Source organism: Malania oleifera, chromosome 7 (assembly GCF_029873635.1).
Source record: "Malania oleifera isolate guangnan ecotype guangnan chromosome 7, ASM2987363v1, whole genome shotgun sequence".
NCBI classification, from domain to species: Eukaryota; Viridiplantae; Streptophyta; class Magnoliopsida; order Santalales; family Ximeniaceae; genus Malania; species Malania oleifera.
The window spans coordinates 29308785-29335094 of record NC_080423.1 but is presented as its reverse complement, the minus strand read 5'-3'; the positions used below and the strand labels follow the sequence as shown (position 1 = coordinate 29335094).

The 26310-nt window shown below is 37.3% G+C and overlaps 1 protein-coding gene across 1 annotated transcript in view; it reads right to left on the bottom strand.

The window, feature by feature from the left end:
* Positions 1-1753: 1753 nt before the first annotated feature.
* Positions 1754-26310, bottom strand: part of LOC131160801 (uncharacterized) — a 99328-nt gene continuing 74771 nt past the window's right edge. The window contains exons 14-23 of the mRNA XM_058116683.1: positions 19035-19120; positions 18879-18945; positions 18724-18790; positions 18493-18629; positions 8237-8374; positions 8070-8130; positions 3245-3393; positions 2777-3124; positions 2264-2461; positions 1754-2050 (exon numbers count right to left, since the gene is read on the bottom strand). Coding sequence (XP_057972666.1) covers positions 1754-2050; positions 2264-2461; positions 2777-3124; positions 3245-3393; positions 8070-8130; positions 8237-8374; positions 18493-18629; positions 18724-18790; positions 18879-18945; positions 19035-19120 — 1548 coding nt within the window. The remainder of the gene's footprint in view (positions 2051-2263; positions 2462-2776; positions 3125-3244; positions 3394-8069; positions 8131-8236; positions 8375-18492; positions 18630-18723; positions 18791-18878; positions 18946-19034; positions 19121-26310) is intronic.

Here is a 26310-nt window from a genome sequence, read left to right as displayed (position 1 = left end):
GGCAGAAAATCGAGGCTACTATCCACGAGCTGAAAAATGACATTGAATGCTGAGAATCCAATCTCCACCATTCATAATGAAGAGTCACTTGTCATGAACATGCCTGTAAATTTGTAGCTAAAATGGACCACAAACGTTCCTTGATCAGAGCAATTGATCAGGATTGGACAATTCTCTCTCTATGCGGCGGTGGCTTTCTGTTCTTTTCTTTCTTATTTTTTGATTGCTCGCCCCACTTTGCATTAGCAAATGATAGGGTTACTAACCCTATTCTCCCAAATGGACCTCTCCACACATGGGCCCATATTGAGCAAGTTTGGGTCATCCTTGCTTAGGATGGAAACCCAACCCAACAAATCTCCCCCTTCCTGACTAGGTTAGGGGATTTGCCATCTCGGCGATCGATTGACAAATCTCAAGCTTCTCCCTTGCTAGAGCCTTCGTTAACATATCGGAGCCATTATCATTGGTGTGAATTATCTCAAGTATTATCAACTTGTCATTAAGAGTATCTCTTATCCAATGGTACCTTATATCAATGTGTTTCGATCTCAAAGGAAATGAAGAACTCTTAGCAAAGTGAATAGTACTCTGATATCACAAAACAACACATATTGTTGTTGCATGAAACCAAGCTCCCATAAAAACTTTTTCATCCATAGAAACTCTTTACAAGCTTCTGTTGCTGCAATCAACTATGCTTCAGTTGTAGAAAGTGCAATACATTTTTGTAACCTTGACTACCAAGAAATAGTCCCTCCTAAGAAAGTGGTCAAATAACTCGAAGTAGACTTACGGGTATCCACATCTCCAGCCATATTAGAATATGTATAGCCAACCAATATTGGTTTGCCACTCCCAAAGCTAAGACTCAACTTGGAAGTGCCTCGCAGATATCTTCTAATCCACTTTACCACATTCCAGTGTGCTCTTCTTGGATATGATAGAAACCGACTAACAACACCAACTGCATGGGCTATGTCTGGTTTCATACAAACCATTGCATACATAAAGCTTCCTACTAATGAGGCATATGGAATTCTTTCCATATCTTCCTTCTCTTCATCTGTTAAAGGTCTTTGCTTTGTACTCAACTTAAAGTGTGTAGCAAGAGGAGAGCTAACCACTTTAGCTTCGTTCATGTTGAACCTCTCAAGCACTTTCTCAATGCATTGCTCCTATGATATAAACAACTTCTTATCTTTTCTACATCTATGAATGTGAACCTTAAGAATCTACTTTGCTAGCCCTAAGTCCTTCATTACAAATGACTGACTTAACTGCTTCTTCAATCTGTTAATTCTTGAAGAATTCATGCCAATAATCGATATATCATCAACATAAAGCAATAGAATTATAAGATCGCCATCAGAAAATCTCTTCACAAAAACACAATGGTCAGAAGTAGTCTTCATGTAGCCCTGCTCCTCCATAATAGACTCAAACTTCTTATACCATTGCCTAGGAACCTGCTTTAAACCATAAAGACTTTTCTTAAGCCGACACACATAGTCCTCTTTTCCTTTCACCCTGAAACCATCCAATTGTTCCATATATATCTCCTCCTCCAAACCACCATGAAGGAAGGTAGTTTTCACATCCATCTATTCAATCTCTAAGTCTAGGCTAGTAGCTAAACCAAAAACCACACGAATGGATGGCATCTTCACAACAAGGGAGAAAATATCATCAAAGGCAATACCTTTTCTCTTTATATATATCCCTTGACAATCAGTCTAGCTTTATATTGTGGTTAGGAAGTGTGTTTTTGTTGTTTTGCCTTGTAAATCCACCTGTTTGTCAAAGCTCTCTTGCCCTTAGGCAACTTCACCAACTCAATAGTGTGATTTTCATACAATGACCACATCTCATCCTGCATAGCATCAACCCAGTTTGACTTATGTTCATCTTCCACAGCTTCTACATAACACTCGAGCTCTCCCCCCTCAGTTAGTAACATGAATTCATCTACAGAATACCGAGTGGAAGGATTTTGGTCTCTAATAAACCTCCTGAGTGGAACATCTGGTGGTATCTTTGGTACTTGCAACTAATCATGAGTCTCATCCTATAAGGGAACATCAGTATCACTTGGACCCTGCTGGTCATTGTGAACATCATGTTCAACCTGTGCTGACAACTCGGTTAAAGGAGCCGGATCCAAGTCAATCAAACCATCACTGTATTAAGGCACTATTTTTTCTATCTTCTTAATATCATGTATGATTTGATCTTCCAAAGACACAACATCTCGGCTTCTCACAAGTTTCTTCTCAACTGGATCATACAACCTGTAGCCAAACACATCTAGGCCATAGCCTAGGAAGATACACTGTTGAGTCTTAACATCTGGCTTAGACCTCTCATCTTTGGGAATATGCACAAATGCTTTACATCCAAAGACACGCAAATGATCATAAGAAACATTTTTTCTAGTCCAAACCATTTCTTGTACATCAACCTGAAGAAGAACACATGGTGTAATATTAAGAACATGTACTGATGTACTCAAAGCCTACCTCCACAAGGAGTTTGGAAATTGTGATTGTGAAAGAAAGAACCTTACTTTCTCAACCAGTGTTCTATTCATCCTTTTAGCTAAACCATTCAACTAAGGAGTCTTCAGAGGTGTCCTTTGATGCTGAATACCATGTTGCTTGCAATATTCATCAAAAGGACCCAAATACTCTCCCCTATTATCTGTTCTAATGCACCTTAACTTCTTCCCAATTTGCCTCTCAGTTGAAGCCTGAAACTGCTTAAACGCATCCAATACCTGATCTTTTATTTTCAAGGTATAAACCCATAATTTCCTTGAATGATCATTTATGAAGGTCACAAAGTAAAGGTAGCCACCAAGTGTTCTAGTCTTCATAGGGCCATAGACATCCAAATGTATACTGGGCTTTCTTTTGGAAGGGGAACTCTTGAAGGAGACTCTGTTTTGCTTCACTGCCAAACAATGTGTGCACTTTTTCAAAGTTGCACTCTTCATCCCAAATAGAAGATTCTTCTTAACCAATATTGCCAAGATTTTCTCACTCATGTGGAAAAGTCTCTTATGCCACAACTCTACTAAAACCTCATCATCCATTGCATTAATAATGTCTTTGGAGAGTTTTGCCTACAGCATGTACAAAGTATAAAACTTATGGGCTCGAGCAATAACCATAGCACCTCTAGTGAGCTTCCACTAACCATTGCAAAAGGTGCTGCAATACCCATCATCATCAAGTTTACCTACAGAAATCAAATTCAAACGGATGTTAGGAAAATGCTTCACATCTCTAAAAACTAACTTTGTGCCCTTACTCATCTCTAAGCACACATCTCCAATACCAACGAATTTGGCCAAGCCACCATTGCCCATCGTCACTGCCCCAAAGTCACTGGCTGTGTAGGATGTGAAGAAATAATGTAGAGATGTAACATGAGTTGAGGCATGACTATCAGTCACCTAGCTAGTTTCATGGCATGAAAAATCAATGACATCATCATCATAAATAGCCAAGAAATCTCCAGAAGTAGTGATGGCAACTTAATCATCATTCTTGCCATTGCCATTCTTCGTCTTCTTCCTTTTCTCTTTGTTATCTTTCTTCAACTTTCTACAGTGTTTCCTTATGTGACCTTTCATGCCACAATGACGACACTCAACATTAGCAAGCCTGTTGGACTTTTTTCTGCTTTTATCCCTATTCTTTAGACATCTGCTCTTATTCCTCCCCCTTCTTTTTTGTAACCAAAACTTCTGACTATAAAGACGATCCTTGTAATTTTCTTCTCATCTCTTCATTCAATACATTGCTTTTAGCTAGATCTTGTGGCTTTTTGAGTCCGATGTTTGTTTTGATGTTGAAAAACACAAGTGTCTCATGTATGTGCCTAGTTTTTTGAACATGTTTACAATTCAGAATGCACACAAAAAAGAGGAAGATGGAAACTATAAAGGACTTAAAGCTCACATCATACTAGCGTATTCCATGAAGAGAAAAGCAAAAAGAAGAAGACATGTTTTGAATTGTATTGCATTTAATTTTTATCTTTGGTCTGTAATAATGCCTGCATCTGCATGATATGAATTAAATGCTCAGATGACCATAGACCGTCTTTAGGGCACCTACACTTCATACAAAACCTTTTCATAAAAAGATAAAATCTTATAAAGGTTTTAATATAACTTTAGGGTCAAATTAGGGCTTACAAAGAAGGTTGACCAACGTTAGATTTTTGGGCTTAATTTAAAACCCTGGTCGACCGAACCCCTCTAGTTATAATTAGCTCAGTTAACTGAACACACCGTAGGCCAAAAGTCAAATCTTTGACTTGGCTCGGGCAACCGACCCAAATTTGAACTAATCTTCCATGGTCGACCGAACCTTAAAGTTGACTTTTTCTACCTGCCCCAGCTGACCGAACTATTAATTCAAAATACCCTCGGTTGACTGAACATATCATCTTGGCAAACTAAACTAGAAAAGTTGCCTCTAGGCCATTGTGAGTGTTCGGGCGACCGATCCTAGGCATCGAGCAACCGAACCTCTTGGGTTGGGTTATTTTTTTAGTCCTAATCACGTCTTAATTTTAATAATATATTTTTTTAAATACCAAGCGTGTCCCTAACGGTCAAAATTTCCTGAAAAACTATAAATACCCCTTTCATTTGTTTAATTAGCAACTTTGATTAGCTTTAAAATTCTCTCAAATATTTTGTTATCAAAGTTCCCCCATTTCAATTTCTATTTCAAAAATCTTTTTGGGGTTAAAGTTTTAAATTCTCTCACACTCTCTTTCAATCTTTCTTTTAAAAAATCCTTTTAGAAGAGAGTTTTTTATTTTCGGCATTTGGTTTGCATCCATAGCATATACTCTCACTCAAGCTTTTATTTTAAAATCATTTGGAGAGTATACTTAGGGTGTCTCATATTTTTCCCTTCACCAAAGAATAAACAAGAAGGAAAAACTTTCTTGGAGGACAAAATAATATTTTATTATTTATTGATTTGTAACATAGAACAAACAAGAAGGAATAACTTTCCCAAATTTCACTATGGAAAAGTCTATTATATTCTTATATATATAATTTTATATCATTCTTACTCTATTTCATTCTATGAACCAAATGTAACCGATATTATTTGCACAAAGGGACGAAGTGTAGGCTAGAATTATTGTCTTTTCCCCCAACAAGTTAACCATGTATATTTTATGAATTCCAACAATTTGATCCAACATGCTAGACCATTTGTCTAGAAAGTAATAGTTGTTTCCTTCCACATTGGGGACATTCATATGGTGAAAAACACAAAAACACAAAAAAACCAACAAAAAAAATGGTAGAGGAAGGAAGACAAGGAAGGATCCCTGTATTAAATTATTTAAGCTCACAAAATTCTTGCACTAGGGAAAAAAAATCATAGAAACCATAACTCCATAGAATTTTTGTTGTGATACAAAATCTTGGCGAACAATTTGAGAGAGCCTCTCAAGCTCAAATTTTCCAAATAATACAAAGTTCACTAAGCACTTCCTTGCCAACGTAGTTGTACAACCATTGTAATCTCAATACCAAAAAGTAATCAGTTATTTCCTTTACATACTCAAAATTAACTGTTAAAGATATGACAAAAAATGGCAAAGATATACAAAAGAATTGGTAATATGCATATTGATATTACTTCGTTGCCACCATACACTGGCCTTTTTATTGGAGCATTGAGTGGTTTATGTGCCAAGATTCTAGATGTTGTGGCAATGGATGGTGGCAATGTATCATTGTCGTATACAAATATTGAATTAGACAAAAGAAGCAAAGAGCAAAAAGAAGGTGGTAGTAAGCTTTACAAAATTATAAAAGGATTATAAATTCCATCTTCTTCTTTTTTTTGCCATTGGGATGGAATGTAATGGTAGTAAGCTAATTCATGCCAATGGGGATGGTGGTTTTATCTACAAAAGATGCCTCAAAAAGAAATCTGTCAGCTATTTACAATGTTGCTAGATTTTCTGTTATTTAAAACCTACAAAAAAGGGTTTCATTATATAGCAAAATGGCAAGAATAGAAGAAACAAACAATCCATAATATACTCGCACATGCATGGCATCAGAGAGAATAATATAACATACAAAGTGCAGGAAATGTGCTTTTCTGCACTGTTGGTTGAAGTACCCAAGTACATTCTTAAGATATACATTTGTGGTTGCATTAAGATGCCAACAACAGGAGAAAAAAAAAAGTCCAAAATACACATTAAACATTTTTAGGCATATCGGTATTTTTGTCTAAAAACGTTTTTGAGGCATATTAATGTTGCATCTGAAAGACACATCAATCAAAGAACAAAATTTGAATTTGTAACATTTCCTGCACTGTAATTCTTTTCTCCATCATTTGGACACAAAATAATGAGCTTGTAGGACATGGATTATGTAAATAAAATCCTAAACAAATTCTAGCACCTAAAGGCTGCAAAAGCATAGTCATTCTACAAATGGATTACCCAAATAAAATTATTCATATTTTTTTTATAAGTTTCTTGCAAATAGTCATCAATTGTTAATTCATCACCTTGGATTTCAGTTTTGTTCTTTTCTTCCAATGAAAATTTTTGAGGAAGTTATACATTCCAAACAGATTACAGGCATTGAAAACAGTCATCACACCTAAGTGGTGAACAGTGTTCACCATCACCTCAACAATAATACTAAAACTTTAGCATATGCAACTAAAACAACTGGGGAAGGCCAATTTTTTTTTAGATATTAGATTAATATTTTAACAGTTCACAGCATTCACCAAGATGAGGGATGAGGAGGACGAATAGGATTGAAGTCTCGTGTTTCATTGGAGAAAAATTCTTCTTTCTATACAATCATGGATTGACAATTTTTTTACAATAATTCTAGGTGATCAACAAACTTAACAAAAAATAATAATAATAATAAATATTGATCAGAGCTTGCAGCTTGTAGGAGGAAGAACCAGTTTCTGGAACTAGGGTATGGGAGAGGGAGTAGCTACTAGCTGTAATCCCACTCCAAAGGGCCAGGCAATGCAGTGTCGTACAAAGAGTCCTCCATGATAAACTTGCTTCAAGTTTAGCAAATGGATAAGATTATGGTTCAGTCCAGCAGCTAAAAATAATTCTTATTCTTGGAAAAAAGAAAATTTCATGTGAGTGAACTGCATATATGCAGATATTATGCACTGCAGCATGAGTAAACATAGGGCCTTCATAATTTATCCAGGATGTGACTAAAAATTCATCTTTTCATATATTCATAAAATAAATTTTACCCTAAAACTTGGAATACCATTGGGAACATTTAATTACTTACACTCAATGTATTAATCTGTTCCTGCCGCTGCAGTGCCAATCCCAAGCACTGATAAGGGGAGTTGAGAAAGCTTAGCAGCAGATACATAATACTTGATTAACCCCTTCACTTATCCTGATTTGATGATGATGGCATCCAGAAATTTTCTGATAACAAACATTTTGATGAATTAGGTTCATTTATTAAATTCTACCATTTATGGTGTGATCCAATGCTCCTGAGGAAAATATTAACCCAAAAAATCATGTTGAACAGTGCATTGTTCTGTCTATAAGAGTCTCATTGAATGTACAAAAAAAAAAAAAAAAAGATTTTGTTATTTTTATCATGAACTACTAAGGAGGGATGTTTTATCCTAAATATAGATCTTCATTGCAGTTGATATTTTGCTCATTGGCACTAATATTGAACAAAAATAATTATTTAATTGTTGAATAATTAAGTAGGCTGGAACAATATTTTGGATGTATAACCCTCAGGGGAGATGTGATAACCACACCCTTTAAGCCATGGTAATTTAAATTACTTTCATAAATTTGCATGGTTGCTTTCCTTTGGTACTGAATGAGTTGATACTAACCATGTTGTGTGCCTTCATTTAGTTAATTGGTATTGGGAACTTCATTAAATTTACTAGTTTTGGGATGGGCTTATATGAAAGGAAATTAAGAAAGCTCATGTTGAACATTAATAGCATAAAGAAAGAAAAACTAAGCAGGGGCATGCTAACCAGGTGTGGCAGCTGGCAGCAGTGCAGACCAGCAGAAGGCTCCTGACAGTAGCTGGTAGCACTGCACACCAGCAGCAGATACTTAAAAAACAGATGGCAGCACTGCAAGGCCCTTGTCGCCACCATCTGCTGCTGTCCTGCCATGTTTCCCACCAAGAAGGGAACACTTGGCAGGCAACTGGCCGCATGTAGCTGCTGTCCAGACCCATTTCCAGCCATGCAGAGCAGCAAGAACGCAAGATATAATAAACTTCTGCTGTAAACCCTAATTCTAGAGAGAGAAAGGAAGGAAGAAGGAAGAAACTCTGCAGAAAATCAGGTAAGTCAGGAAACAATAAAGAAAATTAAAAGGAAACCAAAAATAAATTTTAGAAGCTGAAAATTGAGGTAGGTGTTCTTAATTTTCATTTATTTATCTAGAGATTTTGGGTATTCAAAGGAAATAGGGGTAGAAACATGCATGGAACTAAATCTTAATGAGGAAGATTTAAGCTTGTTATCTCTAATTTCTTGACGTGGCTGCATATATGTTCTCTTTGGTTATCATAGATGCATAGTTTGTTTAGTTGGGAAATTTTCATATGAACGAAATTCATCTTGAAAGGATGACAGTTTTATTTGCAATGGTGTAGCTAGTATATGCATATGTTGAATTGCTATTGTGTGAAATAGCTGGCACCGTGTATTGTCGTGGCTGTGATACTGTGGTTCAAGTAGGAATTGTGTCTCGCTTGGGTGAAAAGCCTTAAACCTCCAGAGGGTGTTCCTGTGTTAAGTGATGGTTGGCCATGATGGAAAGCCATGATGGAAATTGGCTGTTGCTTAAGATAAAAATTGCACTTGTTTGAGATAGCACTACTATGTTGAAAAAATGTTGAAATGTATGCTATTTGATGCCTTTAGATAAAGAGATTGCTTAGAATAAATAGTGTGTTCATGCATATTGCTTAGAATAGAGTGTCCATGCACCATATGATTATGCATGAATATATGAAATCATATCTTAAAATATTGAAATCCTTATTTGAACAAGGAGGAATTAAGAATGTCTACTAAGCTCATGGTTGCTCAACTTACTCCTTAATAATTTCAGAACTGAAAGAGAGATCCACTTGTCAAGTTTCCAATGGAATTCCAATTTTTTACATGTGCTACTGGTTTTCAAGAAGAACTAGAGATACTAAGCATGTATTTTGTTGGCAAAAATGTATCTAGTCTAGGAAGTATGAAAAATGTAGTATATAAAGTACAACCCAATGTAAAGAGCTTGTTAATGAAAGTATACATTTTTTTTCCAGTTGACTTGCTTTCAAATGATGATTCGAAACAAATTCTTACCTAGTTGGTGCTTCCATCGAATGTTAGATGGAGTTATGGCTAGTCAAGTGCCAAAAATAGGGACATGACAAGTAAGCCATGGTTGCAATGTATGTTTGGGAAAGGCATGTGCGGAAAGAGCCCTGAGGTCTAGGGTTTGAGCAACCATGCCTTTCAAGGACTTTCCTCTACTAACCTAGTGTCACGAGCTAAGCTTGTTCAGGGCATTATGCTTGCCTGTGACCGCTTATCTCGTGTGCTTGGGATAGGTTTCCATCATGTAAATACTAGTGTAGCGTTATTTTCTGCTAGTAGTGTCTTTGTATGCCAAATAAGGCAGTATGACTCCTCGGTCACTTTGATGTTTACTAGTGCTAGAGTGGGAATGGCCTAGAAAGCTCTTTGGGGGAGGGTGAGTGTTCATCAGTCATTGTAAACCTCACTAACTATTGTCAACGTGTTTAGCCTACTTGCCTCCCTCGCTAAGCACACGATGTCAACGGAGGTGTTGTTAATGAATTACGTTTGCTTCAATATTTACTGCTTGCTTGCCATGGCTTTCATGAATTGATTACTGTTTCCGCTGCTATATAAATGAATGCTAATGAAAGTGCATTGTGGATGAATGTTGGTAAACGATAGGCTGGCTAGCTAAGCAAGAGTGCTTTAGCTAGCGCCGCACGACCCTTCACAGGGGTGTGAAAATAGTCGGACTGTGACACCTAGGCATGGTAGGGTGTCATAAGCCAAGTGTGTTCAAGACCTTATGCTTGCATATGACCACTTGTATTATATGCATGAGATGGATAACCATCACAAAAATAATATTAGGTCTTATTTCAAGACATTATGCTTGCCTATGACCGCTTTTCTTGTGTGCATGAGATGGGTAGCCATCATGTAAATAATAGTAGGTTTTACTCATTGAGTGTGCTAATGCCTTTGTGTAAAAAAGGAGTATGACTCCTCAATTAGTTTTTTTTTTGCTAATGCAAGATCTAGACTAGCACAAAAAGCTCTTTAGGACAAGGTGAGTGTTCATCAATCATTGTAAAACTCAGTAGCATTTATAAACATGTTTAGCCTACTTGTCTCTCTTGCTAAACACACGTTGCCTATGGAGGTGTTAATAACGAATTTTGCATTGCTCTTTAACTTACTGTGTGATTATCATTTTCTTACAAGTTTCCTCATTGCTTTTACTTACTTTGCATTCGATGGTTATGAATGTGTTCTTGTGGTGGCTGTGATTTACTTTCAATTGAACAGTGTTCTATGTGGAAATGTTAGAGGACTTCCATGCTAAAGTAGAAGCTTTACAGATCCAGATGTGGGATCTAAATACAAAGATGAACCTGATTGTTCATGCCATAGAAAATTCCAACTCTATAGGGGCAGAGTATGGAAGAACAAAGGGGCTAGAAAGCTGAGCTTATATAGGGGTTACAGTGATGCTAAGGAGTTGGAGAACTTTTCATTGACCTGGAGCAATACTTTTTTGCAGTAGGAACCAACTTAGAGGACGCAAATTGTCTATGGCAACAATACACTTGAGTGATGACACTAAGTTGTGGTGGCGTAACAAGTACGATGAGATACAAAATGGGTGGAGTATAATTGATAGTTTGACAGACTTGAAGAGAGAGCTCAAGGCCCAATTCTTTCTTGAAAATTTTGAGTACAATGCTTGGAATGAATTGCAAAACCTCAAACATATTGGACATTTTAGAGAAGGAAAAGCTATTCTTTTTCCTAGAAGGGTTGAAATTGCGAGCAAAAGTAGAACTTCAACGACTACAAGTTCAAGACTTGCCTACTGGATAGGCTACCAAGGAACGATTGACTGATTACACTAGAGAGAGTTCCACAAATTCCAAAGAGAATGACATGAGTGGAAACAACTGAAAGTAATTAAAAAATGGAAGACCCGAAAGTGGGGGAGTGAATGCCAAGGCATCAACTTCAAAGAAAGCTTCATCATCTTGGCCTTTCAACCCCATTTAGTGCTAAAGCTGGCATGCTTCTTATGTTAAGGCATTAACAAAGTTGTTGATTCCAATCACAAGTCATTGCTCAATGCCTTGGAAGCTTCTATTAGAGAGGGGGAACAAGAAGATGATGAGTATGAGGAGGATACTTTGAGGATGGGCGCAATGTGGTCACTCAACGTGTTGAAAAGGTAGGAAAAATAACCAAAAGTTATCCAAGCGAAACTGTTAATGTTCGTGGATTTGCAAATTGGAAAGAACGCCCATGCTATGGTGGATAGCTCATAACTTTGTCTCACAAGTGAAAATGCAAAGACTCAACTTGAACTTGAAGAAAGACTTAAGACACATAATAGTAGTTAACTTCGCAGCTCAACCTATTATAGAAGTAGCTAAACAAGTGATCGTGAAGCTTGGACTATAGGTGGGACATGCAAATTTCAAAACCGTGTCGTTGGATGATTTCCAAGTGATAGTTGGAATGGAGTTCTTGAGGGATACTAAGGTGATGCTATTGCCATTTTTTGATTCCCTTTGTTTGATGGAAGATTACCCTTGCATAGTGCAAGCCATTGTGAAGAAAGGGAACGATGAAAAGTTCCTATAAGCCATGCAACTCAAAAAGGGATTTAGAAAGGATAAACATACATATCTTGCAATATTGAAAGAAGAGGTAGGCCAAGAGTGGGTGTCTAGTTCCATCCAAGCTATGTTGGATGAATACAAAGTTGTGATGCCAAATAAATTACCTCACAACTTGCCACCACAAGGGGGTGTGGAGCATGAGATCAAGTGGTTGCTAGAAGTGAAGCCTTTTTCTTAATGGCCTTATAGGATGTCACCTCTAGAGTTAATAGAGTTGAGGAAGCAACTTGATATTTTACTAGAAGCAGGATATATACGTCCTTCCAATGCACCGTTTAGAGCACCGATGCAATTTTAGTGGAAACATAATGAGAGAATGCATATATGTGTGGATTTCTATGTGCTCAACAAAGTGACTGTGCTCAACATAGCCCATTCCATTGATTGTTGATTTGTTTGATAAGCTAAGTCATGCCAACTACTTCACCAATTTTTACTTGCGATCAAGCTACTTTTAGGTGAGGATAGCATTTGGTGATGAGCCGAATACTACTCGTGTGACGTGATACCGGGTATATGAATTCTTGGTGGGCTTTTGGGTCGATGAATGCATCAACGACATTCTGAAAATTGGTGAAAAAAGTGTTCCATGAGTACCTCAACAAGTTTGTTATGATGCATTAGTGATAACCATAACCTTTAGGCCACAATAAATTTAAATTACTTTGATAAATTAGCATGACTTTGCTTTTCTTTGCATTAAACATGTTCATACTAGCCATATTATTCATTAATTAAGTTGTGTTAACCGATATTGGAAATTCCATTTGATTTATTAGTGGTAGGAGAGGCTTAGATGAAAGGAAATTATAAGAGATACACTAAAATATAAAAAACAGAATAGTTGAGGCAGAGAGAGAGAGAGAGAGAGAGAGAGAGTGGGAGAGAGAGAAGAAAAAAAAAGTGGGCCATGCTAAAACTAGGTGTAACACTTGGCAACATTGCAAACCAACAGTAGCCGCATAGGAGCTCTGCAGACCAGTAGCTGAAACCTAGTGCACAGATTGCAGAAATGCAGGGACCTTTGTTGCCACTAGCTGCTACATTCCAGCCATGTTTCCAGCCTGGAAGGAGATGCTTGGCAAGAAGTTGGCAGCAAATAGCTGCTGTCTTGACCCTTCCAGCCCTGCAGAGCAGTCCCCACACAAAAGAATACCAAACACTTACTGTAAACACTAGTCCTAGAGAGAGAGAGATAACTCTACAGAAAATCAAAGAAATTCATAGAAAATCAGTAGAAATACAAAAAATTCAGAGGGAAATTTAAACTAAGTTTGAAGAATCTGAAAATCAAGGTAGTTGTTCTTAATTTTCATTTATTCACTTAGACATTTTGGATATTGAAAGGAAATAGGTGGTCGAAACTTGCATGGAATTGAAGCCTAATATGGAAGTTTTAAGCTTGTCTTTCTAATTACTCGATATGGCTGCATATATGTTCTCTTTGATTATCATAGCTGCATATTTTATCTCGTTGGAAATTTTCATGTGATAGATATTCATATCATAAGGAATAGCTGATAGTATGTGTTTTTTTGTGGCCGTGATATTGTTTTGAGTAAGTAGGGATTGTGTCACCCTTGGGTGAAAGGCCCTAAACCTCTAGAGGGTATTTCTGAATTAAGTGGTGGTTGGGCAAGCTGGAATTTGACACTTGTTTAAGATCAAATGTGCACTTAGTTGGCACTTGGGACAACATGGCCATCTTGGAAAAAAAAAATGTGTTAATGCATTAGATGTTTTGTGATGGTAACTTTAGATGAAGAGATTGCTTAGAATAAAGAGTTTGTCCATGCATATTGCCTAGAGTAAGGACTATATGCCTGCACCTTATGATTATGCATGTATGTAAGAAATGATGTCTTAAGTATTGAAATCCTTATTTGAATAAGGGGGAATTAAGAATTTCTACTAAGATCGTTGGTTGCTCACCCTAGTCCTTAATAATTTCAGGTTCGAACTGAAGTAGAGCCCCATTCATTAAGTTCTCTAAGAGATTGTCATTTTTGACATGTATTACAGGTTGGCAGGAAGATGATAAGGATACTAAGCACGTATTTGGTTGGTGGTTATGTATATAGACTAGGGAGTGTGAAAATGTTGTATGTAAAGTACAACCCAATGTAAAGAGCTTGTCATTGAAAGTAAAATAGTTTTGTTGTTGTTTTATGAAATATATATATATATATATGTGTGTGTGTGTGTGTGTGTGTGTGTGTGTGTGTATCTTGTGTTTTCAACAAATATTAACTTTTAATTGGTTTCAAACTTGTTTCCAAATGACAGGTCTATAAAAAACATTTTTTCCTAGGCCTAGTTTCTCCATTGAATTTTAGATGGGAGTCACAAGACTCACAGCTAGTCACGAGCCAAAAATAAGGACATGATAGTACCTGGATGATATTGTTGTCTATAGTTCCACTTTGGAGGAACATGAAGAGCATCTATGGTAGGTTTCCAATAGGTTGAAGGAGAACATCCTTTATGTGTAGAAAGAGAAGTGTTTTTTTGCATAAAGGAGCATCAAATTCCTTGGTCATGTAGTCGAATAAGGACATATCTAATGGATATGGAGAAGGTGAGACTTATTCAAGATTGGAATATCCCAACGATAGTGAAGGAGCTATGTTCTTTTTTCTTGGACTTGCCAACTATTATTGCAAGTTTGTGGAGCAATACTCAAGGAGAACTGTCCCATTAACAAAAATACCAAAGAAAGTTCATAGGTGGAACTAGAAAGAGGAGTGCTAGGGAGCCTTTGACAACTTGAAGGAAGCCAAGATGCAAGATCCGATACTTGCTCTTCCGGGCATCATAAAGCCCTTCGAGGTAAAGACAGATGCATTAGACTGTGTCCTTGGTAAATTCTTGTTACAGGATGGACATCTTGTTGCCTACAAGAGTCGTAAGCTTAGTGAAGCTAAGTGGAAGTACACAACTCAAGAGAAGGAGATGCTAGTGGTGATACATTGTCTTCGTGTATGGCTGTACTATCTACTTGGGTCAAAGTTCGTGTGAAAATAGATAACTTGGTTGTCAGTCACTTCTTTGCACAACCTAAGTTATCACCCAAGCAATCCCATTGGCAAGAATTCATGGTGGAGTTTAATTTCTCATTCAAGCACAAGGTGGATTCAATGAACCAAGTCGTAGATGCACTAAGCAAGAAGGCCGAACTAGTAGCTTTATAGATGGTAATACACTTGACAATAAGCAAGGTTGCCACGACAATGCGGGAGCTAAAGAGAACCTTGTCAAAGATCTAGTCGCCAAAAACCTCATGAAGCTAGTGGAGAAGGTCAAAGTGTGCCTGTTCTTATTAGAGGATGAATTGCTGATGACACATGATAACCAACTCTTTTTTGTATCAAGCTGGTGACTTAAGGAGGACACTGTTAAGAGAGTGTCATAACACCATATGTCGGTAGGCCATGTAGGATGGCATAGAACTTTGGCATTGTTGAAGCAAAGGTACTACTGGCCACACACACATAATGAGGTGGTCAAATATACCCAAACCTATCTCACCTACTAGCAAGACAATATGAAGCGGAAGAAGATTGTTAGGCTATTGGAGCCTCTTCAAGTACCGACAAGAATGTAGGAAAGTGTCTAATTTGACTTCATCGGCAACCTTTGAAGAGTTGGAGAAGCTAGGTCTATGTCGTGGTTATAGATAGGTTTTTGAAGTACATAACTTTCATACTCGTGCTGATGTAACATTCAACAGAGGATAGAACCCACTTGCTATAGGGGCATTCACCAAGACGTTGTTAGTGACTGAATCTCGAAGTTTATGGGGAACTTCTTAATAGAACTTTCAAGAATCCTCAATAACTTTGAGCTACCACTTGTTGATAGTTGGACGAACAAAGATTCAACGGGCTACTAGGGGGGTACTTGCGCCATTTTTATCACCGCCAACTAAACGAATTGGATGCAGCTACTCAACGTGGCTCATTATGTTTCAATGCCCAAAAGAGCTCAACAACCAATAAGAGTCCTTTTGAGCTTGTTATAGACTAGCAACTGCTATTACCTCACACAATGGATGAGTCATATAGAGGAAAGAGCTCGAGAGCATATATCTTCACCATAGAATGGGGACAGAACATGGAGATCGCCCAAGCTTTACCTGAAGAAAGCTTCCATGTAGATGAAGAAGTTTTCAAATCAGAAGGGAAAACCATTACAATTTGATGTGGGTGACTTGGTGCTTTTTAAGCTTCGTCCAAAGTAGAACAAGTCAATAACAGGTCAATATAGGAGACTACTTCACAAATATGAAGGACTATTATCCATCTTTGCTACAATCGAGAAGGCCTCTTACAAGGTTGATCCTATGGCTTAGATGAAGGTGTATCCTATGTTTCACTTCAATTGCCTTAAGCCATTCAATGTTGATGCTAAAGATTCAAGCAGAAGTTAGTTAACCAGAGTATCACTGAATACGATGTAACTTGATAGAAGAGAAGTTTAAGTCATCCTTACATATAAAGTTCACATCATCAAGGAAGAAGTGGCATGAGTTCTTAGTAAAGTGGAAAGGCCTTAGAGATGAGGAAAACAATTGGATGTTAGCGGAATACATGAAACTATTTGTGGACAAAGTTTAAGAGTACTAAGCATCAAAGTCTACAAGGACGTTGATCACATAAGTGGGGGAGAGTGTCACAAGCCATGTTTGATGTGCATGGGATGGGTAACCATAATTTAAATAATAGCATAGGTTTTATTCATTGAGAGCATCAAAGTCTTTATGTAAAAAGGGAGTATGAGTCCTCGACTAGTTTTATGTTTCCAAGTGCCAAAGCTAAAATAGCATAGAAAGCTTTTTAGGGGAGGCGAGTGTTCATCAATCATTGTAAAATTCACTAGCATTTGTAAATGTGTTTAGCCTGCTTGCATCCCTCACTAAACACAAGTTTTCTATGGAGGTGTTAGTAATGAATTGCTTTACCTTACAATATACTGCATGACTATCATTTGCTTACATACTTGCTCATTGCTTCTACTTAATTTGCGTTCGATGGTTGTGATTGTGTTCTTCTGATAAACCGTGGCATAGTTTCGGCTGACTAGTCAAATAAGAGTGTTTTAACTAGTGCTGCACAACCCTTCACAAGGTGTGTAGTGCTCCTCGGCGACACAAGGGGGCAGCACTCTCCATCCAATTTGGTGCTGCTACTACGGGGGAGGGCTATATATATATATCCGTGTGTGTGGGTGTAATGCTATGTGAGATCATGTTGACAAATATATGGTAAACATGTATGATGAGTAGACTTGCTTGTCAAGGAATATTAAAAATAATTTTCAATTTAGATTATTTATTAAGATATTTTTTACCTTATTAAAAACTGCTAGATAGATTGTGAGGTATCTTTGATTGAAGTCCTAAGAAAGTTCTTTAAAAATGAAAAAGGCATGCATAGAGGTTTTTTTTGGAATCAGGAAAATAATATGTTCTATCTGTACATTAAAATCTTAGACCATAGTAAAAAGAATCATTCCATGAAATAAACAGATTGAATGAGCCACTCAGGATAATGGAATAAATGAAAGCAAGAAGCTGTCTTGTGTTTTAACTCCTTGCTATAGATTGACTATCCGACCTTCAAATAGTCTTATAGATTTTACTTGTAAACAACAAGTTACTCAGCAGAAGTGCACTCTTTTTCTTTGATTATTTATGAACAAGGTTCATCCCATTATAACTGCAGATTTTCCTTGTAAACTACCGTAATGCCATGCATGTTGCACATCAATAAAAAAGAAAAAAAAAAGGGAAAATTCAGGGCCTCTTTAGTTGTGAAAAACATGTTCCATTTTCCAATTTTTAGTTTTCCAAATAATTATAAAAGTTTACGTATATTTTTATTTTGTAAGATTTATAAAGATATAAAATAAAGAGTTTGTTTAAATGTGCAAAAAAGTTCTCATTTTTTATTTTAAATTTTAAAATAATCACAAAAAAGATATCTTGTTCTCAAATTTTCCAATTTTTATATAAGGTAATATTTGGAATCATGGATTTTGGGGCTTGAATTTGGATTTTGTGTGGATTTTGAAGAAATTTTATTCATGATTCATGCAAATTAAAAGCCAAGATTTGAATTCCATGCTCTCATATGCAAAGTAAGAGTTGGAAATCTAGAAAAATAATGAAAAAGATGTTTCCAACTTTTCTATATAAATTTGGAAAATTGAAAAAGAAAGTGGCAATTTTGTAACTATTTAAAAATTTAAAAATGAAAAATTAAACTATTTTCAAAAGAAAGTTTATTGTTTTTCATTTGATCCATACAAATGTTGTAAAAATGAAAAGCTGACTAATTATCTTGTAATTTTTTGAAAACTAAGCAGGCCTTAAGTTTCCCTTTTTTAAACAAGTTGAATGATGGGCAAAGGAAGGTAGACTGATAAGAAAGGAAAAGACAGATCTCCATTTTTGGTCAAGAAATTTTAGTTACCTGGTCTGCATTGATACACTCATGATGGAACTCACATATTTTTCCAAAAGCTGCAACAGCAGTATCATATCCCTTTGTGTAATCTGAATTTGCTAAATTTGAACGTCCAATTACAGAATTTAGACTGGAAACAGCAACTACAGAAATTCAACACAAAGGTTTAAGAAATTAGTTAAATGCATCCATATGCAAATATCCCAAGGATGTGGATAAGTATAATGAGCAAGTTACCTGGGACAGAAGGTTTGAACATAGGTCCACCAAACTCTGCACATATACCAATTCCATGTGCAGCTTCCTGGGAAACACAAACTTACATATTGATGAACAACAGTTCACAATGCAAAAAACAAAAAAAGCATCATAAGCATGGTCAGATTTGAAACCTGTCGAACATCTTGGTTCTCATCATCACAAGCTTTGAATAGGAATGGAAGATATATATCATAATACCTGATAAGAAAAATTTAAAGAAATAAAATTAAAAGTATACACATTAGGGTCATTATTTTAAACTATGCATTCTATGGGCATGTGCATACTTATGGGCAGCTCCTTGATATTGATGCAGAATACCATTAATGACGCAAAAGGCGATTAGTCTCTCTTTGACCGTCTTATCATCATCCTTCATGTGAAGCCAATTAAAACCAGATTAAAGCCATATAAATTAAAATTTACTTTGGGTTTCAGAGTTACAATTGTCCAGATCTTAAAGAGGGTGGAGTAGGATGAATACAGAACAATGAATCCTGTAGCTGTCATGGTAAGCAGAGTGATCTGCTGGAGTAATATGAGTTCGGTTTTTCAGTCAACAGGCTGAGGATAAGTGGTCAACAAAAACATTCCTCATGGACTTACGACAAAAAGTTGGATGGGTTTGTAATTGTTGTAAATCTATAGATGGAGGTGGGAAGAAAAAGAAGAAAAGAGAAGAAAAGAAGAAGAAAGTAAGAGAAAGAAAAGGGGCAGCAGTTTCCTGGCGCCTCACTTTCAGCTCCAAGTCTGCACTCTTATATATCAATAATAACAAAATAACAACAACAAAACCAAGCTTTAATTCCCACTAGGTGTGGTCGGCTATATGAATCCTTTTCCGCCAATTTATGCGATCATGGACCATTTCTTTTGATAAATTCGTGGACATTAAATCCCTACTCACTATCTCCTCCAAAGTTATTTTAGGCCTACCCCTACCCCTTCTACTACCCCCCACAGTAACTAACTCACTCTTCCTCACTGGTGCACTATGTGGCCTACATTGCAAGTGTCCATACCATCTGAGTCGTCCCTCCCTTATCTTATCTTCTATAGGAGCTACACTTAACTTATTGCGAATATGTTCATTCTTTAATTTATCTTCCAATGTTATACAATAACCTGAAAGATAAAAATAACCCCACTTACACCACATAATTAATAAAACAGCCCATCTCTTCTAGCACCCTGCCTTAAGCTGGGGGTGTATAAATATCACTTAACCCCAGCTTGTTGAAGCCAAGACAAAGGCAGGCTCTGTAAAGCATTTGTTAATACATTCCCTAACTGGTCCACAGATTTCAAAAATAAAGTCCTTACAACCTTCTTCAACACAGCATCCCTCACAAAATGACAGTCAACTTATCCTCTCATGAAACACCGGGGTACTAGCAATATAAATGGCAGCTCGATTATCACAAAACATATCTATGGGCCTCTTAAACAGAAGTCCCATCTCTGACATAAGAGATCTCAACCACAAGCTCACTTACAGTATGAGCCATAGCTTGGCATTCTGCTTCAGAAAGTTTGTTTCTTGCTTCCAGGCAACAGTACCTCCCACAAATGTATAGTAACTAGCAGTAGACCTTCAATCATCAACTACGCTAGCCCAATCTGCGCCAAAGAATCTCATTATCTCACAATTTCATTTAAATTTATATATCAAATGTCTACTAGAAAAGTCTTCGAGATACCTTAGAAATCCTACAAATAGCATCCTATTGTGGTTGTTTTGAATTTTCCATAAAGCTGATTCACCACTCCTGCAGGAAAAGATATGTTAGGTCTAGTGACAGTCAAATAGATCTGCTTGCCAACCTACAGCCTGTATTGATGTTTTTCCTCAAAGTCCGGTCCAAGATCCCTAGACAATTTCACATTGGGATCCATAGAGGCAACGGTTTAGCTCCCAATGTATCAATCTCACTTAGCAAGTCCAAGGTTTATCCTTCCTGTGATAGATTCAACCTTTTCTTACACCGTACAATCTCAATGCCAAGAATGTAATGAAGAGTACCCAAGTCTTTGATTTGGAAATTTTCTTGACGTCATTGCTTGATATTCACAATCCCTCTTTGGTCACAGTCAGTGATGATGATGCCATGAACATAAAATACTAGAAGTACCACTCTTGCCACGTTTTGGTGGACAAAGAGCAAATGATCAGAGTAGCATTGAATAAAAACAAATGGAAGACCACCTCACTAAAATTTTAAACCAGGCTTAAAGAGACTACTTAAGACTATAAATGGCTTTACACAATCTATATATACCTTAACATTCTTTTAGGGCAACATGCATGTTAAAGACTGATATACATCGTTGCCCCACAACCTAATAGCTTATGCTTTTAGGTAAAGTGCTAGTCTAACAAGTGTATCAGAACCGATGGTTTGTGACTCTGAGCTAGTGACATCGTAAAGTTGAGGTGTGAAGCTAATTCTCTTGAACAACTAACAGTTGGAGGACCAAGTGTGTGACCAATGCCAATAAGGATCATCTAGTTCAAGGGGGAGCAGTTGGAACTCACAAGTGAGGCGAAGATTGTTGAGAATTCCACTTGTGAGTTTGTCCCACATTGGAAAAATAGAATAGATGATGGATGCTTATATACATGGTTGGGCCCAAGACCTAATAGGCTTAAACTTTTGGGTCAAGTTGGTGCTCACCCATGCATATCAAGCCTACCCATGAAGACTCCCCCTAGCGCTAAAAAGTGGTATTAGAGCTGGTTACCAGGAGGTACTGGGTTCTAATTTCATTGTCTGCGTTTATTATGTGGTATTTAAAAAAATTTATTATATTCCTTGTAATGGGTGTTATCTATCGTGTGTGTATCTCTCCACGTGCTGTCAGGCTGCACGTGTGGAGGAGTGTTAGAGCTTGATATACATTGTTGGCCCACAACCTAACAGCTTAAACTTTTAGGTAAAGTGGTAATCTAACAATACCCAAAAGGTTGCTCCATGTATACCTCTTCTTGCAGATCTCCATACAAGAAGGCATTCTTCACATCCAACTTGTATAAGGGCTAATTAAAAAATTAATTTCCATATTAGATTACATGAACATAATTTAGTCTTTGAATAGGAGTGAAGGTCTCAAAATAATCAATAACGTATGTTTGACTCCACCCCTTGGCAACCAATTGAGCCTTAGGCTGTTTAATAGAGCTTTCAAGAAGATATTTCCTAACCAACTCTTTTCTGGGAGGAAGATCTGTTGGGCTTTTGTGGAGCCTAGTTGTGTCTTAATTTGGATGATGACCTAACCTTTGTTTAATTAGAGATTTCTATCCTAAGGTTTAGTCCATGAGCGTTGCGGCTTGGGCCGTACTCGTGGGGGTTCGGGGGCAACGCCCCCAGGGAAAATTTTTTGGAGCCCATTCGGAACGGAACCCTAGGCGCAACATATAAAAAGGGTGCTTTCGGGTGATTAGGGTTCGCGTGGTTGTATCCGCGAGAGAGAGCGAGAGCGAGAGAATTGTATCGCCGCACTCTCTGTGCTTTCTTCCTGATAATATTGAAATCCCTGCAACTCCGTGGACGTAGGCAAAATTGCCGAACCACGTAAATATTGTCTTGTGCGTGTGATTGAATTTTTCTTTGGCGTTATTCTTTCTCTATTTGTTTCTCACAGGCTTCGGGAATTTGTTCGTATATTCCTAACAAGATCTACCAAATCCAATGTCCTATAGTCACGGCATCCATTCTATATCCATTGCATGCTCTCAACTAGGGTTAGCAAGTGCTTTAGCATGTGAGGAAGGGATAGAGATAGGGGACATTGACAAGGCAAAATAGTTCGTAGAATGGAAAAGGTGGTGCAAATAGAAAGATTCCAAAATTATATTTTATTAATATCATTTAACATAAATAAATAATGATTGTATCATATATTTATCATATTTATAACAATGAATATGAGAACAATATCAGTTTTTTCTTTCTGTTCTTATATATATATATATATATATATATATATATATATATATTACTTTTACAAGAACTTTGGTAATTGGAGTCTTAATGGTGGTGTAGTTATGGGAAAGAGGAAACTGTTGAGTACATGTTTGGGTACCTTTCCTATCTACAATTGGCAAATCCAAGTCAGGCCCAGATGGATCTCCAGAATTCAAAACAATGTAGTGCAGATGCAGCTATATGGTGGTCTTCATGTGGTTCACAAACAATTAATTGTTTCTCTAGATCAGTAGCATGCTTGTTTGGTTTATCCATCTTGTCAAAAACTGCAACAAGTGTTTCCTATGTTTAAGTCTATTTCTTTTAATGAAGGTTTTGCATGTCAATTAGGAAAGCACAGTAGAACATTGTTTCTATAGAGTTGAATTTTCTAGTGAATCAGTGTTTTCTTTTATTCATTTAGATATTTGAGGTCAAAAATTTGACTAGATTTTGTGCCTTTTATGGATGATTTTTTTTGTATGACCTTGATTTGTCAGTTAAAGACAACTCTAAATTTCTTAATATGTAAACTTAGTCCTACGAGGAAATAAAAACCTAGTTTGCCTTTAGTATTCGAATTTTTGATCTAATTATGCACTTGAATTTGTCCAAAATAAGCTTCAATTTTTTTGCTTGACTTAAGTAATTATTCATCAAACTTCATGCGTATGCTACATACCCTATTGCAGAATGGAGTAGTTGAATAGAAAAATAGACATTTATTTGACTGGCACAACTTCTACTCTTTCATATGCATGTTCTTGAAAACCACTTGGAGTAATGCCTTTCTTAAAATCTATTTTCTACTGAATAGGATGTCCTCTAATGTTCTAGGGGGACAAACTCCCTTCTCGTGTATGTGGAATCATCCATGTCCTTTGTTGCTCTTTGTGTTTTTAGGTGCACATCTTTTCTTCATGTCCCACAAATGAGAAGTTCTCTCCTTGTGTTGGTAAATGTGACCTTTGGGTACTTGAGAACTTAGAAAAGATAAATATGTTATGATCCCCACTCCTGTAGGAAATATGTTAGTGCAAAATGTAAATGTTACATTTTTTAGGGGACACCTTACTTCTCTAGTGCTGAGTCCTCCTCCAGTGAATATATTTTGAGTCCAAGTGCATTTATTCTCCCGTCCTGAACAATGGAAAGCAGGTACAAATTGTTACCGCCACACAATCATCTTTTGCCCTTTATTGTTTTGACTTCTACTTTTGGATATCCATCCTAGCATGACTTGAATTTACTAATTGCACATGGGAAAGGTACATAAATGAAGGAAAGGTCACTGAACAATGATGAGATTTAGATGATTGACTAATTGAGAACAAGTTCAAGGGAAATTTAGGTACATATAACACAAAGGAATAGATGAAAACAAAAAAGAATATTGCCCCAGCTAGAGACTAGTGTAACTGAACCATGAGTAACCTTGGAGTGTAAAGTAGTGGTGTTATGGATTGCATTAGATTACAACTTTACCTAAAAGCTTAAGCTATTCGGTTATGGGCCATAAATGTATATCAAGCTTTAACACTTCCACACACATGCAGCCTAATAGCATGTGGAGAGATAAACAAACTATAAATAACGCTTAATAAAAAAAATACAATAGTTTTTAAACAACACACAATGAATGCAAGAAAAAATACTAGAACCTACGACACTTTGGTAACCAGCTCTGATACCATGTTAAATAATTGGGTAAAACGAATAATTCAATTTTCCAACAAACCACTAATACTATCCTGGGTTAGGCAACAAATCACCTATACTTGGAACTATTTTACTATTAGGATCCATGGTTTATTGACAGGTTTGGATCCTAACAACCTAGTCTCATCCAAAAGATCAAGAACAAACTTCCTTTGTGACAAGATTGTTAACGGAGATAATTTAGGCAATTAGGCTGTAAATAATGCTGATTAGGCTGTAAATAATGCTGAAAATATGGCAGCATTTAAGTGCTGAAAATCAGGCAACAACTATAAGCCCAAGCAGTCAACCAAATAAACGGCAAGTCTAACTCAAATCACGGGCTAGAATTGGCACACCTCGCCAATTTCATGCGATACTAAGTCTGGTATGCATGGCAAGTGTTGACGTTCGTTCAACTTGAACACGCACAGCGGATGCACACAATCAATCACGAAACAATCAACAACCATTATTGCAATCACTCAATGATGAAATATACTCAAGAAGCAATCAAACAATAATAAGAAAAATATAAAACATAACTAGAATGCACAAGATTTACGTGGTTCGGCAATAGCCTACGTCCACTGGAGCAGCACTTAGGTTTTCACTATGATCAATATCAAAGCTACAATCTTTGGGTTACAATATTGTTTAAGTATGAACCCAATGCGTACAGAAGTGTTCTAATATATCTAAACTACATTTGTATCGATCCCCTGGAGGAAAATCCTCCAAATAAGCTTAATCTACAAGCCCCCAATTTGAATTTACGTGATCTACGCCGAAGGTTTGGAGTAGAAGGAAAAACACTTTGCAGCTATCGCCTGAAACCGTCGACGGTTTGGCCCCAAACCATCGACGTTTGCCCTCCATGGCTGCACCTTGCTTTTGTCTTTTGGTCCCTCGCTTCACGTAGCTTTCTTAAGTGCATGTGATCCGCTCTGAATATGAGTCACATCCCCAACAATCTCCACCTTGGCGAATATTCACCACCTTGGAAATCTAAAAGCATAACCGCTGCTCCACTCAAACTTGTAGATTGGGACCCGCATCCCCTTTAACACTTGGAGACGTAAACCAAGTCCAAGCCACGCTTGAACATGACTGTGGTAACAGGAACTCCACCTAGCTAAACACCCAACTCCTTGAATGATCCTTTGAACCACAATGCTACCTTGGCAGCCTCAGCCTCTGCCAAGAACTCCAATCCAGTTATAACCAGTGCACCCTCAGGCTGTACCCAAACTTCCAACAATTATACCTTCCCACAACGTATTCCGTTGCAAGCCTCCTATCTTCCAAGCCCCATTTGTAGTCTCCATTTGCCAACCTCACAATTGATGGAACCCTCTGTTGCCTGCCAAAGTACCCAACTGCATTGGCGTAGAAAACCTTTGACATGACCCGAACATCACCGTCCATCCTTGAGTATTGAGCAATAGACTGTTTACTTAGATTCACCAATGGTGTACCGGTGACCGGTTTAACATCAACCATGCTAAACCTTACCGACACCTGATTCCCAAAACCACCTTGAGATAACCACAATCTCTATGCAGTTTTGTCCATACAGCCGCCCTGAGATAACACCAATCTCCCCGCAGCTACAAAGTCACCCTAACATACTCTAAATCTCCTTGTAACTTTACGAAAAGTCTTGTGAATCTCCAACCCAAGAACACTCTTGGCAGCACTCAGCACCTTCATGTCAACTTCCTTTCTCAACAGAGTCCCCGACTAATTTACCTCAGTCAGAACCTTTCTAGCAATCAGCATGTCACTCATATAAAACGATAGAATACCTGCCCATTTTTAGCCTATCTCCCTCTCTCCCTTTGGGAACACCACCAACCTCCACATCTGATTCTTATACAGTACCTCCATCTACTCC